The sequence below is a fragment of the Rhinatrema bivittatum genome, chromosome 7 (genome assembly GCF_901001135.1).
Source record: "Rhinatrema bivittatum chromosome 7, aRhiBiv1.1, whole genome shotgun sequence".
In the NCBI taxonomy this organism is placed as follows: domain Eukaryota; kingdom Metazoa; phylum Chordata; class Amphibia; order Gymnophiona; family Rhinatrematidae; genus Rhinatrema; species Rhinatrema bivittatum.
The window spans coordinates 90,389,332-90,408,543 of NC_042621.1; the positions used below are offsets into that span (position 1 = coordinate 90,389,332).

At 44.8% G+C, this 19,212-nt stretch overlaps 1 protein-coding gene across 3 annotated transcripts in view; it reads left to right on the top strand.

The window, feature by feature from the left end:
• LOC115095247 overlaps positions 1 to 19,212 on the top strand; it is a 392,965-nt gene that overhangs the window by 161,286 nt on the left and 212,467 nt on the right. For all 3 annotated transcript variants that reach the window (XR_003857731.1, XM_029608666.1, XM_029608667.1), the window contains one exon: positions 2,046 to 2,107. Coding sequence is in view for 2 of the 3 variants with exons in the window: in XM_029608666.1 (XP_029464526.1) it covers positions 2,046 to 2,107 (62 nt within the window). In the remaining variant the exon portion in view is untranslated. The remainder of the gene's footprint in view (positions 1 to 2,045; positions 2,108 to 19,212) is intronic.

Consider the following 19,212-nt stretch of genomic DNA (forward strand, 5'->3'; position numbering starts at 1 on the left):
TGTGGTATTTGCATGGCTCATGCATATTCCTTTTGAGCCCCTGCACTCCTGCGAACTCAGACACCTTACATAGAAAGTACTTTTCCTAGTAGCCATAACGTCTGCTCGCAAGGTAAGTAAGTTACAGGCCCTTGTGACCTACTCACCCTATACAAGGTTCCTCCATGACCGGGTGGTTCTCCGCACTCACCCTAAATTCCTTCCTAAGGTGGTAACGGATTTCCACTTAAATCAGTCCATAGTCTTGCCCACTTTCTTTCCAAGGCCTCACACTCACCTGGGTGAGCGAGTTCTGCACACCTTGGACTGTAAGCATGCGCTTGCATTTTATTTAGACCGCACTGCAGCCCACAGGAAGTCCACCCAACTCTTTGTTTCTTTTGATAAAAACAAGCTTGGAGTTGCAGTGGGCAAGCAGACTCTCTCCAACTGGTTGGCAGACACTATTGTATTCTGCTACCAGCAAGCAGGCCTTCCACTTCAGGGACGAGTGAAGGCACACTCAGTAAAGGCCATGGCAACGTCAGTAGCACACTACCATTCAGTACCGATTGCCGACATCTGCAGGGCTGCGATGTGGAGCTCTCTCCACATCTTTGCAGCCCACTACTGTCTCGATAAGGCTGGGAAACAGGACTCAATCTTTGGCCAGTCTGTCCTATGGAACTTATTCCCAGTGTAAAAACCCAACTCGTCCTACCTCGACCCGCTGTGAATTTCAGGCTGCCTCATTATTGCCAACAGCACCACAGTTGTTGTGCCTGTTGCACATTTGAGTGCTGGTTGGCCTTCTTTGTTGAGTCAGCCTGTAGCTTTCTATTCACCTATATGTGAGGACTACCATCCTGCTTGTCCTGGGAGAAAGCAGAGTTGCTTACATGTAACAGGTGTTCTTCCAGGACAGCAGAATGTTAGTCCTCATGAAACCCACCCGCCACCCAGCGGAGTTGGGTTTGATACCGTTTTCTTATTTTATTTTTCACTCGTACTTTTGCTACAAACGAGACTGAAGGGGGACCCCTGGTGTCCACAGGGTCAGTGGCATGCTGGGCATGCTCAGTGTGCCAGGCAAAGTTCTAGAAACCTTGACAAAAGTATTCCGTGACAGGCCTCCATCTGATGATGTCACCCATCTGTGAGGACTAATATCCTCCTGTCCTGGGAGAACACCTGTTACAGGCAAGCAATTCTTCTTTCTAAATAGCCTATTGCTGCTATCTGGATCAAGCAAAAAGGACCCACTATCACTTTATGGTTCGAACCTATGCAAGAAGCACTGCATTTTAATGTATTTTTTTAAATTTATGTGTGTTCTTAATGTATCCCACCCTGAATGTAAGAAGAGTGGGTAATAAATGCTTTTAAATAAATAAATAAAATACATTTCCTCTCTAGGTTTTGTCAAGGAAGAACATGTGCTTAAGCCTCCCAGAGTTTAAAAAAAAGTAGCCTCTTCTAATCTTCACTTTGCTGCACTGGTTTCACTAACTATACCAGTCACCACAGAAAGACAGACAGTGACACTTGCTGCTGATTTTTCTCTTCACTGGGGAAGGGTCTGGGTGTGGGTGGGAGTTGCAACAGTGCTAGAGACTTTTTTTTTCTCTGTCTAGGCACCAGTGAAGTGACTGAGCAGTGCACAGAGACTGAAGCAAAGAGTCTATACCAGGCTGCCAATCTTTTTTTGTATGTGGAGTCTGTCAGCACTAGTGCATGCCTCTGCATGCAGCATAGCACAAACATACATTGAACTGTCTGTGAGTGCTTGTGTGACAGTTTTACACACACACAAGAGAGCAAAACTGTTAGTAGGGTATAGTTACGGTACCAATAAATGAAAAATGTAGAACGCTAACTGTGCTTGCTCAGAAGCTTTCTTAGAAAACTCTGAAAGGATTCAACACATGCAACATGGGTCTCGTGACTAATGAATGTGGAACTTTTCTTCTGAAGTGCATTTGTTGAATAAAGACTAATTTTTATTCTGAATTGTTCAGTGGATACTGTATTCTCATTATCAAGATTTATGCTTTTATTTATTTCAGAGAATTTGAAGATGATTGGACCAATACAACCACGATGAGCTTCTTTCCTCCATTTAACATGGGTGAGGAAACAGAAACAGCACCACAGTTTCATTTTTTTTAGAAGTATTTTTGTCAAATGTGAAAAAAATCTAGAAATCTTCTTAACCATTGCGTCAGTTTGTGAAGGCAACATTTTGCCAGTTTGCAATGGTCTGTTCTACCATGCTGAATGCAGTACCATTAGCTCGGGAACATAAAATACAACAAGACAAAAAACATTTTTAGATAAATTTATAAAAGTGTTTAGGCACCTAACTAACTGGAGGATTTATCATTCCACTATAAATATAGCTGATTGATGATCCATGGGAAAAAAGGGGCGGGGGGGGGGGGGGGGGGGGCGATAGTGAGCAGGCAGCCACATCGTGGTGGTGCGTTTTTGCCCACCACGTTATTTGTAGCTATTTCCGCCCTTAATGCAGGCAATAATGTGTGATACATTATTGTCTGCAGTGCTACTGGCCCCTAAATTTTCTTAAAACCACCTAAATCCCATCCAAATTCCTTCCCTTTCCCTCATTTAAATTTTCAACTCGTGATGCAGTAGTTATCACATACGTTAGAGCGTTATCGTGTGTGATAATGCCCTAACACATGCAATAACGACCCATTGTGATTTGAAAAATGACTGCCTATGAAAGTTGGGCATCTAAGTTGATCCCTTTGAAGACTGGCTAGCTCTAGATGCCTAGTTTACTAGGCACCCAAATTTAGGATTATTAAAAGGTTGGTAGATAAGGATGAAGAGTCAGGAGAGAGAGAACAAGTTAGGTGCTTACCAATAATTTTCAAAATTAGGCACCTAACTAACATTCCTAAATTTAGGAAATGAGTTGCAAATCTGAATTTAGGCCCCTAAGTCTTAGGATCATATATTTAATTTAATTTTCAACCCAAAAAGTTACGCATCTTAATTCTGCTGAAAATCTTCCTAAATTTAGGTACATTATTTAGGAGTAGATTCATCATTTTGTGATAAATATAGCAAGAATAGCACCCATGATAAAAAAGAAGCATGGTTAAAGTAATTTTCCTGGTGACATAGCTAATTTCACTGCAACAAGACTGTGATATTTTGAGCTGTTGCTGGCAAGAGAGAGAACCTCATCAAAAAGTTAACTATTTATACCACTGTTAGAGAGGGCACTAGTAACTCGAGGTGAGGTTTGTGGGGTGAGTTGGGTTTTGGGAGGCAGTTTAACATTCACAGTCATACTTACGAACAGTACAATTACCATCAATGAAGGTTTAATGTGATTTGGAATGATGAAAGGTGAAAGAAGAGTAGATTTGTTCCATGTTCTCTCTACCTAGCTTGATTGCAGCTAGGTAGAGAGTGCAAAAAGTCACCCAAGTTAAATTTAGCAGGTGATAGAGGGACATTTTCAATTACAGGCTTTTGTCTTGGTAACTGAGAGCATAAGAACATAAGACTTGTTTATTTATTTTTAATTTTTATATACCGACATTCTTAAATTAAATGTAAATCATACGGTTTACATAAAACAGAAACAGCAGGAAAATTATTCCATAGTCTGATACTTGCCAAATTGGGTCAGACCAAGGGTCCATCAAGCCCAGTATCCTGTTTCCAACAATGGCCAAGCCAGGTCACAAGTACCTGGCTTGGCCACTGTTGGAAGTACCCAAGAATAAGCAGTGGATTTCTTCAACTCTCCCTTAATAATTATTAATAGATTTTACCTCCAGAAAGTTGTGCAATCCTTTTTTAAACAAAGTTATACTAACATTATGTGTACTTTTCAAAAGAGTGAACAATTGATTAAAGTTTACTTATTCGATTTCACTCATTATTTTAAGGACCTCTGTCATATCTCCCCTCAGCTGTCTCTTCTCCAAGCTCTTCTAAGTGTTTTAGCCTTTCTTCATAGGGAAATTGTTCCATCCCCTTTATCATCTTGGTCAATCTTCTCTGTACCTCTTCTAATTGTGTATTTCTTTCTTGAAATGGGGTGACAAGAACTGAACACAATACTCAAGATGAGATTGCACCATGGAGCAATACAGAGGCATTATGATATTCTCTGTTTTATTCTCCATTCCTTTCATAACAATTCCTAGCATTCTATTTGTTTTCTTGGCTGCTGCTGCACACTGAGCAGAAGATATCAACATATTTTCAACAATGTTCACCTAGATCCTTTTCCTGAGTGCTGACTCCAAATGTGGAACCTTGCATTTTGTAACTATAATTTGGGTTACTCAACCCTAAGGGCATTGATTTTAAAAGCTCTATGGGGCGGATTTTCAAACACTACGCGCGCGGGTACTTTTGTTCGCGCCACTGGAGCGAACAAAAGTACACCAGATTTTATAAGATACGCACGTAGCCGCGCGTATCTTATAAAATCCGGGGTCGGCGCGCGCAAGGGGGTGCACATTTGTGCAACCTGCGCGCGCCGAGCCCAGCGCGGCCTGCCTGTTCCCTCCGAGGCCGCTCCGATTTCGGAGCGGCCTCGGAGGGAACTTTTCTTCGCCCTCCCCCCACCTTCCCCTCCCTTCCCCTCCCTAACCCACCCCCCCAGCCCTATCTAAACCCCCCTTAACTTTGTGCGCGTCGCCGGCAGCCCCGCTCCATCCTCCGGTCCGGGGGGCGTGGTCCAGAGGCCTCGACCACGCCCCCGGGCCGGCGCCACGCCCCCGGGCCTGCCCCCGAAACGCCGCGGCACGCCGCCAAAACGCCACGTCGTTTCAGGAACGCCCCCGGACACGCCCCCTCCCTCCCCGTTTCGAAAGCCCCGGGACTTACGCGCGTCCCGGGGCTTTACGCACGCCGGCGGTCTATGCAAAATAGGCACACGAGGGCCCTGCGCGCGTAAATCATGCCAGATTTACGCGCGCAAAAAAACACTGCCACCTGGCGCGCACAAATGTACACTCGATTTTATAACATGCGTAACTTGCCCGCATCGGCCAGCTGCCGGCGCGCCAACCCCCGGCACAGCGGCTGTGCCGGAGGACTCGGGACCACCCCCAGACTGCCCTTGGACTGCTGCCCCAGCCCCGGACCGCCCCTTTTTCAAAGCCCCGGGACATAGGCGCATCCCAGGGCTTGTGTGCGCCGCCGAGCCTATACAAATAGGCTCAGCGAGCACAGGGGTAGGTTTTAAAGGGTTACACACATATATTACGCACGCAACCCTTTGAAAATCTACCCCTATATCAACTAGGGATGTGAATCGTTTTAGGACGATTAAAATTATCGTCCGATAATTTTAATATCGTCTTAAACCGTTATGGAACACAATACAATAGAGATTCTAACGATTTATCGTTATAAATCGTTAGAATCGTGAGCCGGCACACTAAAACCCCCTAAAACCCACCCCCGACCCTTTAAATTAAATCCCCCACCCTCCCGAACCCCCCCCCCCCCAAATGACTTAAATAACCTGCGGGTCCAGCGGCGGTCCGGAACGGCAGCGGTCCGGAACGGGCTCCTGCTACTGAATCTTGTTGTCTTCAGCCGGCGCCATTTTCCAAAATGGCGCCGAAAAATGGCGGCGGCCATAGACGAACACGATTGGACGGCAGGAGGTCCTTCCGGACCCCCGCTGGACTTTTGGCAAGTCTTGTGGGGGTCAGGAGGCCCCCCCCCCAAGCTGGCCAAAAGTTCCTGGAGGTCCAGCGGGGGTCAGGGAGCGATTTCCCGCCGCGAATCGTTTTCGTACGGAAAATGGCGCCGGCAGGAGATCGACTGCAGGAGGTCGCTGAACGACCTCCTGCAGGAACTTTTGGCCAGCTTGGGGGGGGCCTCCTGACCCCCACAAGACTTGCCAAAAGTCCAGCGGGGGTCCGGAAGGACCTCCTGCCGTCCAATCGTGTTCGTCTATGGCCGCCGCCATTTTTCGGCGCCATTTTGGAAAATGGCGCCGGCTGAAGACAACAAGATTCAGTAGCAGGAGCCCGTTCCGGACCGCTGCCGTTCCGGACCGCCGCTGGACCCGCAGGTTATTTAAGTCATTTGGGGGGGGGGTTCGGGAGGGTGGGGGATTTAATTTAAAGGGTCGGGGTGGGTTTTAGGGGGTTTTAATGTGCCGGTTTTGCGATTTTACGTTTTTTTGATTTTTCACGATTTTTCACGATATTTTACCCCCCCAAACGGCAACAATACGATTCCCTCCCCCTCCCAGCCGAAATCGATCGTTAAGACGATAGAGGACACGATTTACATCCCTAATATCAACTAGCTCACCTTTATCCATATGTTTATTTATGCCTTAAAAAAAATGTAGCAAATTTCTGAGGCAAAACTTTCCTTAGCTAAATCCATGTTGGTTTTGTCTCATTAAACTATGCTTATCTAAAAAAGTTTTTCCTAGAAAATTTGAAATTTGATGAATCAAAATTACCTATCATTAACAAAGCCTATTTCCTGATGAAGATTGAGAGGAAAATCGAAGGAAACCAATTGGGAATATTTGAGAATCTTACTCAGTTTATTGAAAGTTCTGCGGTTGAGATACTGGGCAGGGGTACTCTATTAGTATCGTTTGTCATAGAAAGAGATGTTAGCAATGTGATGAAAGCATACTTTCAAAATTCCTCTGTAAATTTCTATGGTCAATTGGTTAAGATTTTCCCTGACTTTGCTAGACCTACCCAATTAAGAAGACAGGAATTTATTAAATTAAGACCTCAGGTAGTAGCCTTGGGCTACACTTTTTTATTAAGATATCCATGTAGATGTCTTATTAAAGGCAAAGGTGAAAATTTTGCATTTACTGCTATTGAACAACTCAAGTCATTTCTAAATGCAAGAACAGTGACCATAGTCCCACAATAAGCAATTGAGGTAATCAGTAAAGTAATGTAAACCTCCAAAAATCGTTAAGCCAGTTTACTATTAGATTGTTTTTTCTTGATTTTTCTCCCCTTGGTTTTCAGGCCCTACTTACCCAAATATTTCCTAAGAGGGCATAGTGTTAAAGATTGAGGTACTGTTGTTTCAATTATTTTCCTGTATGCCTCTCTGTATTATTTTTCTGAAAAGTATGTTTTATGTATACTTTATGAAAAACTTAATAAATTGCAAATGAAAAAAAAAACAAAAAACTATGCTTATCTATATGTTCAGCTATTTTGTTCTTTATCATAGTTTGTACCATTTTGCCTGGCATAGATGTCAGATTCGGCTCTCTGTAATTTCCTGGATCACCCTTTGATCCCTTTTATTGGTGTTACATTGGCAACCTTCCAGTCCTCAGGTACCATAGATTATTTTATTGATAGTTTATAAATATCCAATAGCAGTTCTGCAATTTCATTTCTCAGTTCCTTCAGCACTCTGGGATGTATACCATCTGGTCCAGATGATTTCCTACTCTTTAGGTTCACTGAGATTTGTTTCAATTCCTCTGAATTATCACCTTTGAATATCATTTCTGGAATGGGCATATCTCTTACATCTTCCTCAGTGAATACTGAAGCAAAGAATTCATTTAATCTCTCTGCTATAGCTTTGTCATCTCTAAGTGCTCCCCCTTGAACATCTAATGGTCCAAAAGACTCCCTCACAAGCTTTTTACCTCGAATGTACCTGAAAAAGTTTTTATTGTGAGTTTTTGCTTCCATGGCAAACTTCTTTTCAAATTCTCTCTTTGCCTTCCATATCAATCCTTAGCATCTGATTTGCCAGTGTTTATGCTGTTTCCTTCATTTGTATGTCTTTTCCATTTCTTGAAAGATATTCTTTTAGATATTATAGCCTCTCTCACCTCACTTTTCAACCATGCCAGTAGTCATTTAGCCTTCTTTCCATCTTTTCCTATACATGGAATACATCTGTTCTGGGCTTCCAAGTATTTTTAAATAACATCCATGCCTGAACTAAACATTTAACCTTTGCAGTTGCTCCTTTCAGTTTTTTCTTAACAACTTCCTCATTTTATCATAATCATCTTTTTGAAAGTTAAATACTGTCGTAGTAGATTTCTTTTTTGTGCTGCCTCTAGTTATTAAGTCAAATTTGATAATGTTGTGATCATTATTGCCAAGTGGCTCCAACACTGTTAATTCTCGCACCAATTCCTGTATTCCACAATGGACTAGGTCTAAAATAATTTTTCCTCTTGTTGGTTCTAGTACCAGCTGCTCCATGAAGCAGTCATTTATTTCATCTAGGAACTTTATTTCTCTAGAATCTCCTGGTGTAACATTCACCCAGACAATACTGGGTGAATGTTACAATACTGGGTGAATGTTACAGTAATAATGGGTAATTGAAATCACCCATTATTACTGTTCTGCTGATTTTGTTATCTTACCTAATTTCTTTTAGTATTTCATTGTCTGTTAATTTATTCTGGCCAGGTAGACAGTAAGAGAGATCGGTGTATAAAAAAGACCTTTATTAAAAACTTGCCCGACTCTGGCCAAGTTTCGCTCACAAATGGAGATGCCTCAGGGGCTACTGAAATCAGATTAAAACACACATATATAAGATATATGCACAAAACAAATAAATAAAAAGAACATACATGAATGTATGTACATATAGAGCAAAATGTGTAACTCGCCATGCAATTAACTCTGATTTCAGAGAGGCCTCGGAGGGAATGGGGAAAGCCATCAGGGCTCCCCCTAGGGCTCGGCGCACGCAAGGTGCACAAGTGTGCACCCCCTTGCGCGCGCCAACCCCGGATTTTATAACATGTGCACGGCTGCGCGCACATGTTAAAAAATCAGACGTAGATTTGTGCACGCCGGGTTGCGCACACAAATCTACACCCACACGTAGGTTAGAAAATCTGGCCCATTTTTTTTATTTTAATGATTTTCACGCAGTTTTTCTCTTTTCTGACACAATTCTCGACTTACTACATAGAGATGCTTTGGTCTAACACCAAGTTGTCTTTTTTAGAATACCCTATAAAATGTATGTATACCATTGCTGATCATTGACTGAAGTTGTACTTTTCAAAAGTTCTTCTACACAGGTACTCGATTTTATTACATGTGTTGCCATAACCTCCCACCAGTTTGCTTCACATTTGTGTGACCTATTTCAAGATCCATCTTTGTTATCTTTATGTGCCATTGTGATGTCTTCGCACAAATATACATACATCTATGTAATTCTACATTATTTAATTACATGGTGAGTTACACATTTTGGTCTATATGTACATACTAGGGGTGTGCATTCGTTTTGAACTTAAATGTAAAACGCTACTTTTTTTTTTTTTTAACTTAAAAAAGTGATGAGGCGAAAACGATCGGATTTCCAACGTATTCAACATAGCTATGTTGAATACGTTGGAAATCGCGATTGTTGATCCAAAATAAAAATTTAAACCCCTCACCTTCCTTAATCCCCCCCCAAAGACTTACCACAACTCCCTGGTGGTCCAGCGAGGAGTCAGGACGCCATTTCTTCCATTTCTGAATTCCTTTGCGAGGAGCACGTGACGTCGGCGCCACGTCGGAGTGACGCGGCGTCACGTGATTCCCCGCGGGTTCGCTCCGGGACCCTTGTTTGACCCAAAAGGAACTTTTGGCCAGCTTGCGCTGCACTGAACTCCAGAGGCTCTGTAATTGTTCGGCAGAGAGTTGAGCTGCTGGTGACGGAACGAAAATTGGCAATGGAATGGGAGGTCTGAGCTGTTGACCAAATACAATCTGGAAGGGTGATCTGCCAGTAGCTGAATGGGTGTGATTATTGTAAGAGAACTCGGCCCATGGTAGCAGCGCTATCCAGTTGTTTTGCTTCTCTGTAGCAAAGCTGCAGAGGAATGTCTTCAAAGAACGATTCATTCGCTCAGTTTGCCCATTACTCTGGGGATGAAAGGCTGTAGACAGGTTCAATTGTACCCCAAACGTTTTGCATAAAGCCCTCCAATATTGAGCAGTAAATTGGGGGCCAGCTTGGGGGGGCCTCCTGACCCCCCCAAGCTGGCCAAAAGTTCTTTTTGGGCCGAACGAGCCGTCCGGCGCGAACGAGCCGGGAATCACGTGACGCCGGCGTCACTCGACGTGCCGCCGACGTCACATGCTTCTCGCCAAGGATTGCAGAAATGGCGTCCTCACTCCTCGCTCGATCACCAGGGAGTTGTGGTAAGTCTGGGGGGGGGATTAAGGAGGGTGAGGGGGTTTAAATTTTTATTTTGGCTCAACAATCGCGATTTCCCACATATCGAACATATCTATGTTCGATATGTGGGAAATCCGATCGTTTATGTCGAATCAATTTTTTAAGTAAAAAAAAAATATGAGTTGCGTTTTACTAATGCGGTCAATCCGAATGCACACCCCTAATGGCTTCTGTCTAGCACAAGTAGGGCATGAACTTACGTAGATGCGGACATCTTGCCGCATGTTTGGCCACCAGTAGTAGCAGTTAAGGAGATCTAAAGTTCTCTCCCGACCCGCATGGCCGCCCGTGAGGGAGTCATGGGCCCAATCTAAGACCTTCTTGCGATCTCGACGAGGGACGACAGTCCTTCCTTGAGCACTTACAGTGGTGCCAGACAAGTTAATCTTGGTAGGATCGATGATGTACTATGGTTGCTCCTCGCCCTCCTCCAACTCTGAGTTGCGGGACAAGGCATCTGCTCGGATGTTTTTAGAGGCTGGCCGGTAGCGAAGTACAAAGTTAAACCGGTTGAAGAACAGAGACCAGCGAGCCTGCCTGGGATTCAGGCACTGAGCTTGACACAGAAATTCTAGGTTTTTGTGATCCGTGTACACTGTGATGGGATGGGTGGCTCCCTCAAGCCATTGTCTCCATTCCTCAAAAGCTAGCTTGATGGCTAGTAGCTCCTTGTCTCCTATACTGTAATTACACTCTGTAGAGGAGAACTTCTTGGAGAAGTAAGAACAAGGCAGTAGTCGCCCGGAACTGGAGCTTTGACAAAGCACTGCACCTACGGAAATGTTGGATGCATCCACTTCCACAATAAAGGGTAAAGTGGGTCCGGATGATGTAAACAAGTCTCTAGTAAGAAGGCCTCTTTGAGGTTTTCAAAAGCTTGACATGCCTCTTTGGACCAAACACTGGCATCAGCTCCTTTCCTAGTCAGCGCAGTCAATGGAGCCACTATACATGACTACTGAGGTATGAAGTGTCTATAGAAGTTCGCAAACCCCAGAAAGCATTGTAAGGCTTTCAACCCCTTGGGGCGGGACCACTTCTTAATGGCCGATAACTTCTCTGGATCCATATGGAATCCTGTTGCCTAAACAATGTATCCTAGAAATGGCAGAGAGTCTTGCTCAAACATGCACTTTTCCAATTTCGCATACAAATGATTGTCCTTAAGCACTTGCAGTACTTGTTTGACATGTTGACGATGAGACTCCAAATCGTGGGAGTAAATCAATACGTCGTCCAGGTACACAATTACTGAGGAATATAACATCTCTCGAAGCACTTCGTTCATCAAGTGTTGGAAGACTGCTGGGGCGTTGCATAACCCGAAAGGCATTACCAAATACTCATAGTGCCCGTCCCGGGTGTTGAAGGCAGCCTTCCATTCATCTCCAGGTCGAATTTGGACAAGGTTGTAAGCTCCTCGTAAGTCTAGTTTAGTGAAGATTTTTTCTCCTTGACGTCTATCCAGGAGTTCAGGGATTAATGGGAGAGGATACCGATCCCTCTTGATAATGGCATTCAAGCCTCGGTAGTTGATGCAAGGTCTCAAGGAGCCGTCCTTTTTTCCTACAAAGAAGAATCCAGCCCCTGCTGGAGTCTTGGAGGGATGGATGAATCCCTTGGCGAGGTTCTTGGAAATGTACTCCGACATCGCTTGAGTCTCTGGTAGAGAAAGAGAATAAACCCTTCCTCGGGGTGGCATAATTCCAGGCAGGGGCTCTATAGCGCAATCGAAGGGCTGATGCTGTGGTAGGATCTCCGCTTTCTCCTTAGAAAATGCCTCCGCAAATTCTTCGTAAGACGCGGGAGGCAGAATGGAGGTGTGAAGCAAGGGTACGCAGGGAGCACAACGAGTCTTGAGGCAATTCTTGAAACAGAACGAGCTCCATTGCGCGATTTGTAAAGTATCCCAATGGATCACCGGAGAATGTTGTTGCAGCCACGGCAATCCGAGAACAATAGGATGTACTGCCTTTTCGAGAACCAGGAAGGAAATCTCCTCAGAATGCAGGACTCCGGTAATGAGAGTGAGAGGAATGGTGATAGTTAAGATACTTCTGGGAAGAACTGCTCCACGAATGGACGTGATCCAGAGTGGAGGAGAACGCGCCATTTTTAAAGATGGCGCTGGCCGTCCATTGCTCCTACCATGTGACAGGGACCGGCCAATGGCACGGATACCCTGTCACATGCTAAGGGCAAAGGGCCATCGGTGCCATTTTGTTTACTGGCAGCCGACGGCCCGAGCGCGGGAGAATGCTCCCGGGACCCCTGCTGGACCACCAGGTATTTAAAAATTTTTTGGGGGGGTCCGAAGGGTGGGGGGATACTAACAAACTCATTTTAAAGAGTCGGCTGTATTTTTTTTGTTATCGGCTTGGGCGCAGCCGATAAAAAAAAACAAAACCCGATTGCAAGATAAAAATTTCATGATATGAATCGGAATCGGAATCAGAACCGATACCAGTTCCGATTCACATCTCTACCAAGTGATCGTCATGTTCACCAGCTACCTAGCTATCAATGTTTCTAATAATTGAATCACCAACTATAACAGCTGTCCTAACCCTTCCCTCCTGGACACCTACTCCTGGAGATCTATCCTGTGTGAGAGGATACTACATCATCTTAAGGACACGTCCTAGCTATAGGATTGCTTCCTGCCTCATCAAGCTGATGCTCTCATTCTAGATGACCTTTCGCCTCCAAAACAGCACAGGGGCTACCAGATTGGAGGTGGGACTTCTCTACTATCTCCCTGAAGTTACCCAGACAAGCTCCTTTGCAGATGGACCTCTTAGCATTTTTTGAAAATTGACTCGCCTTACTCATCACTAGACAGTTATCAACCTCTGATTTCAAAGAGTATTTTCCACCACTTCTCCCTACTTCAAACTGATTTGTAAATCAATACAGTTTTTTCTTCCAGACCCAGGCAAGCACACTAGTTGGCAGCATGCAGCATCCCATTATGGTTGCTAAATCCACAGAGACTTTTGTTTTCAGTTTTATTTTAAGTTTCTTGTGGATTTATCAGTATTTAGCACAACAAGAACAAAAATAATTTATTTGGAAACATGACAAGTCATTTTTTTCCAAAGATTTATCCCATTTTTGTTTTGGGATAATAAACATTGATAATTTCTTGGGAAAAATACAATAAAACTAAAAATGAAGGTCTCTATAAATGTAATATCTGTCCTTAGCTTGGTGCCCTTCTGCAAATGTGTTGGTTAGCTGCACCAACATTTGGCATTCCTGGCCAATAGTATGTGATGTAAATGTCTTGGCAGGCTAGTATAAGAGTGGGCTGAAAACTCAAGAAGACTGAACATGCTGCAGGTGGCCAAAAGAGGTGACTAAAGGTAGCATCTGGTAATGTGCTGCAATTTTTTTTATTAAGGTGTCTTGCTAGCAAATAATCAAATATTTTAATGAAAATATTTTTTATTATGTGTGCATATACCTATGTTTCTATTTTGATATATAGATTATATATGTATTACTTGTTTGAATCAGGCTTATATAAATGTAGGGACATGCATGTGTTTAAAACAAATAGGTAATCCAAACTGAAGAAGGTAATTTTTGGTTTGTTTTGTTCCAAACAAAACAAAAGAACAGGGGCTCCAAAAATAACGAAAATGTGTTTCCATTTATTTTGGAGCCATTAAAGTATATGGGCAAGCAAAACTCCAGCTTTATATCTACTCGAGCAAGACATTGCAGAGCTGGGATTAGAAGGGACAAAGAAGGTACAGAACCAATCAAGGTAAAGCACTTTTGCAACCAGCCAATCCCAGCTGACAGCTGCATGCATTGACAATGATTTCCTCATTTTTTTCCACTAAACCTGAAAGGAAATCTAGACCTTGAGCACAGTCACTATTTTGAAGCATTTCTATCTGGGATTTCATACAAAGAGAATAGTTCCTTTTTGTAGCTCTCTATGTTTCAAAGTGAAAGATAAAGTTTAAAAAAAATATTTACTTAGGACTTGGGAGAGAGAAAGATAGGCTACTAGGCTTAAGCTATTAGTGCCTGATAGGAGACATGATAATAGTATCAACAGGAGTTAGAGATCTGCTGGAGACAGTGTTTCACTGTCTCCAGCAGATAGAAGGAGAGATCTGTGCATTTTATCACTCTTATTGGAAGTAGATATACAGCACCTCAGCCTTTCCTTTCTCCTAATTTGCGTGTGTATGTATCACTTAGTGGAAGCATCCACAATAGTTTTTTTTTTTCACAAGAAAATAAACATCTGCTGTGTGTGTCCTCACCACTTGGAAATATTGTAACACTAAAGACCCCTAGCCAGTACCACTATTATTAGTATAAAATTGCATTTTTCAATGCCTATAGTAACAAAGGCCATATCTGGCAATAAAGGTAGAAGCCTATTCCTGTATAAGAAACAAGTGCAAGCACAAGCAGCACAGAATACAGATGATACTAGTGTTCATACCAGAAATCCCCCAGAAAAGATAAATAAGGATTATTTTAGCAGGAGGAAAGCAGTTACAGAAGTAGAGTCAGATAAAAAGCTAGAAGAACAATTGCTTGCCTCCAACTTCTCCTATACTCTGGTGCAGCAGGGACAGAAGAAGGTTGAGTCACTTAAGTGAGATCAGCTGTGGGAGGTCAGCATCACTATGACTGGAGAAAACAAAAGCACAAACAGCCGCTGCTCACTTTTGTTTCTTCTTGAGGACTGTCTACAGAAGGTCATTACAGAAAGTAGTCATTCAGATGGATTGCATCTATGATTTCCAGTGTCAGAAGATATTGAAGTGCTAATACCTGAGGAGGATTTGTAGATTCTAGTTACTAGTAAGCATATACAGGAGGCAGTAAGTGATACTGTCAGGTCAAAGATCATCCCCCAGAATGAGTGGGTAGTAGTGAACATGATAGATTCCCTAAGCCATTTCTTTTCTGGTTTATCCTCAATCACAGCCCAGTAGCTGTACCCAAGGATCCAGAAAGGATCCTGCAAGACTTAGAGATGTGGAGGCACTTTAAAGTAGGGGAGAACCAGTGTTTTACAGAATACATTCACTGTCGTAACTCTGACATAGAGTATGTGTGGATCACCCCAGTGGCAATACAATATTAATGGAAGATTTCAATTACCCTGGCATTAATTGGATCAATGTATGATTGGGATGTGGTAGAGAACTGCTTCATAGAGTAGCTGGTCCTAGAACTGAGAGTGGCAGCTACTTTAGATCTAGTCCCTGAATGTAATCTGCTTTGAAGTGCCTGAATCATAATGCAATCAAATTTATCATAATCACTGGAGGAAAGAAATTAACTAAAATTACTGCAGTACCATATAACTTTCAAAAGGAAGACTGGTAAAATGAGAAAATTAGATAGAAATACTAAAATGAGTACTTGCAAATGTTAAAAGTTTGCATGATGCATGAATATTGTTTAAAAATACCATTTTGGAAGCCCAGATAAAATGTCTTTAATGCATTAAAAAAAGTCAAAGGAAAACCAAAAAACTAGCAGTAATGTTTAATGGAAAGGTAAAGGTAGCAGTTACATAGAAACTTAGAAAAAGACAGGTAATCCCGTATGGCCTACATCGACTTTGGGCAGAAGGGCCTGGATGGGACTAGCAGGAGCTTCATCTATACCAACTGTCATTCCCACAAGTTGAGCCCTTGGTGCGAACCACTGTCAGGTTTTAGGTGGGTCCCAGGGGCAAAGCAAGGGAGAATGTCCAGGTTCAGGTAAAGGTTGAGGCAGGCAGCAAACAAGGAAGTCCAGAGAATGAAGCAAGGTCACGGCTGGCAGCAGAAGGAAGAATCCAAGAGACAAATCAGGTTCAGGGCAAGCAACAGGCAAGCAGTAGTCAGGTCCAAAGCTGAGGTCAGGTCCAAGAAGTCAATCCAAAGAAGCAGGGCAAGCAGGAGAAGAAACAGAGGCAGAACACACAAGAAGACAAGAGATGAGGAAGGGGCAGCACCAGACAAGCCAAGAGCTGGAACTCAGGAGCAAGAGCAGGAAGCACAAGGTAGGGATATGAAGTAGCACCACACACTGAGAAGCAGGCTAGTCAGAAGACCTGTTGCTAAAGTGCTGGCTGGTTGCAAGAGAACTCCTTATATACCCCAGGGGGATATGACATCATCAGCCAGCACCACAGGAAGTCCTGGCTAAAGGACCTATAAAAGTTGTCCAAGTTTACAGGAAGTTCTATCCCAGGTCCTTGGAACTGGATGCTGCCAGAGGCTATGCAAGAGTCACTTCAGATCAGAGATGAGGGGGTTACAAGGGGGAGGCAGCTGGATCCTAACATATGGCCTATCTAGTTTGCCCATCTGCCCAACTAATTTACCTTTACAATTCCCATCATTTCCTCAGAGATCCTCTGTGTTTATCACATGCTTTCTTGAATTCAGATACAGTGAATTCATTGGGTGGCTGTTCCATGCATCATTAACCTCTCTATAAAAAATTATTCCTAAGACTACTCTTGAGTCTACCACCTTTCACCTTCATCCCATAACCCTTTCCTCTAGAATCTCCTTTCCATTGAAAAAGGCTCACTTTCTCTGCCTGGAAACCTTGGAGGTATTTAAACACCTCTGTCATATTAACCCTATCTTGCCTCTCTTCCAGAGTATATATGTTTAAATTTTTCAGTCTGTCCCCATATGCTTTAGAACAAAGATCACTGACCATTCTAGCAGGCACCCTCTGGACCGACTCCAACCAGTTTATATCATTTTAAAGGTACAGTCTCCACAGTTGTATGCAGTATTCCAAATGAGGTTGTTAGGAATTGTGGACCCTTGGCCCAAGGTGTGGTTGATGCTACCTGAAGGGTTGGGCCTCACAGGTCCCCACCATTGGGAGGTGAGGCTGGCCAGGAACAGAAGCAAGCTGTGACTTCACCAGTACTGGTCCTCGTTCCCCGCAGGTTAAACCCTTGGGTGCCGGGGCCGGCTGGACTTAGGATCACCTCTGAGTGGCTGGTCCCAGAGAGAGTAGATGACTGGATGCAGAAAGTGTCAGAGAGGTTAGGTACTAGAGATGTGAATCGTGTGATCGATCGTCTTAACGATCGATTTTGGCTGGGGGGGGAGGGAATCTGATTGTCGCGGTTTTGGTTTGTTTTTTTTAAATCGTTTAAATCGTAAATCGGGGGAGGGCGGGAAAACTGGCATACTAAAAACAACCCTAAAACCCACCCCGACCCTTTAAAATAAATCCCCCTCCCTCCCGAACCCCCCCAAAATGTTTTAAATTACCTGGGGTCCAGTGGGGGGGTCCCAGTGTGATCTTCCACTCTCGGGCCACGGCTGCGTGGTAGCCGGTGCTACCTTTTCCCTGTCATATGACAGGGCAAAGGTAGCGCCGGCGCCATTTTGGTTCCTGTCCCCCGACGTCACGAGCGCAGGAGATCGCTCCCAGACTCCCGCTGGACCCCCAGGGACTTTTGGCCAGCTTGGGGGGCCTCCTGACCCCCACAAGACTTGCCAAAAGTCCAGCGGGGGTCCGGGAGCGACCTCCTGCACTCGGGCCGTATTGCCGTATTGCAAAATGGCCATACGGCCGGCGCCATTTTGCAATACGGCCCAAGTGCAGGAGGTCGCTCCCGGACCCCCGCTGGACTTTTGGCAAGTCTTGTGGGGGTCAGGAGGCCCCCCCAAGCTGGCCAAAAGTCCCTGGGGATCCAGCGGGCGTCCGGGAGCGATCTCCTGCGCTCGTGACGTCGGGGAACAGGAACCAAAATGGCACCGGCGCTACCTTTGCCCTGTCATATGACAGGGCAAAGGTAGCGCCGGCGCCATTTCTATTAACGCAGCCATGGCCCGAGAGTGGAAGATCACACCGGGACCCCCCCACTGGACCCCAGGTAATTTAAAACATTTGGGGGGGTTCGGGAGGGTGGGGGATTTATTTTAAAGGGTCGGGGTGGGTTTTAGGGTTGTTTTAGTGTGCCGGTTTTCCCGCCCTCCCCCTTCCCCCGATTTTTGACGATAAATCGGGGGAATTCCTATTGTATCGCGCCTCTAACGATTTTTGACGATTTAAAATATATCGGACGATATTTTAAATCATCAAAAAACGATCCACATCCCTATTAGGTACAGTCCAAGACAGGAGCACTTTCGGAGGGAGAAGGAGAGAGAGTCTCAAGGGGTACAAGGCCACTGCAGCTCCAAAGAGTTTAGAGCAGGACCAAGTGGGAGTGGCCTCGAGATGAGGAGGTGCAGGTGCGGAGGCTTAAACTGTGGTATGCTGAATAGGGGCTAGAGTGGGGAACCCGCTGTAGCAGGTGCCAGGAGAGTAGAGGTGCAGAGGTACTGCTCGAGACACGGCAAAAGGGTGACAGAAACTTCTGTAGTAGAAGCGCTGGGGAGTGCCCCGAGGAGCAGGGACACTGAGACAGAGTCCGGTAGAGTTACAGCACTGAGCCAGGTCTTGATGAGTAAAAGCACTGGAGCAAGATCCTCAATGTAGAAGTGCCGTGGGAGTCCCGAGGAGCAGAGGGCACTGTGGTAGGAGTTCAAATGTAGAGGCACTGAGCCAGGCCCCGAGGACCAGGAAGCGCTGAGAGAGAGTCAAGGTGAAGAAGCGCTGAGCCAGGCCTCGAGGAGCGGAAAGCGCTGAGAGAGAGTCCAGGTGAGGTAGCATTGAGCCAGGCCCAGAGGAGCAGGAAGCGCTGAGACAGGAGTGCAGAGATCCAAAGAGCTGGAACAACAGGTCCGTAGAAAAGGAACTGGCACCATTAGGAACCAAGGAACTCATTGCCAAGTTGGTTAGTGGTGGCTGGAGGTAAGACTTAAATATCCCGGGCCTGTGATGTCATCAGCCGGGGACGAGCCTGACGTTTACTCCATTGGCCCTTTAAAGGGAGGACAGATGGCGCGCACGTGCGCCTAGGGAGGCCCAGGGTCGGAACGCTGGTAGGCACCATCCCAGCCGCTACATGGAGCACAGGGAACCAGGAGGAAAGAGGCGGCAGCGACTGGCCACCGCTGCGAGTGT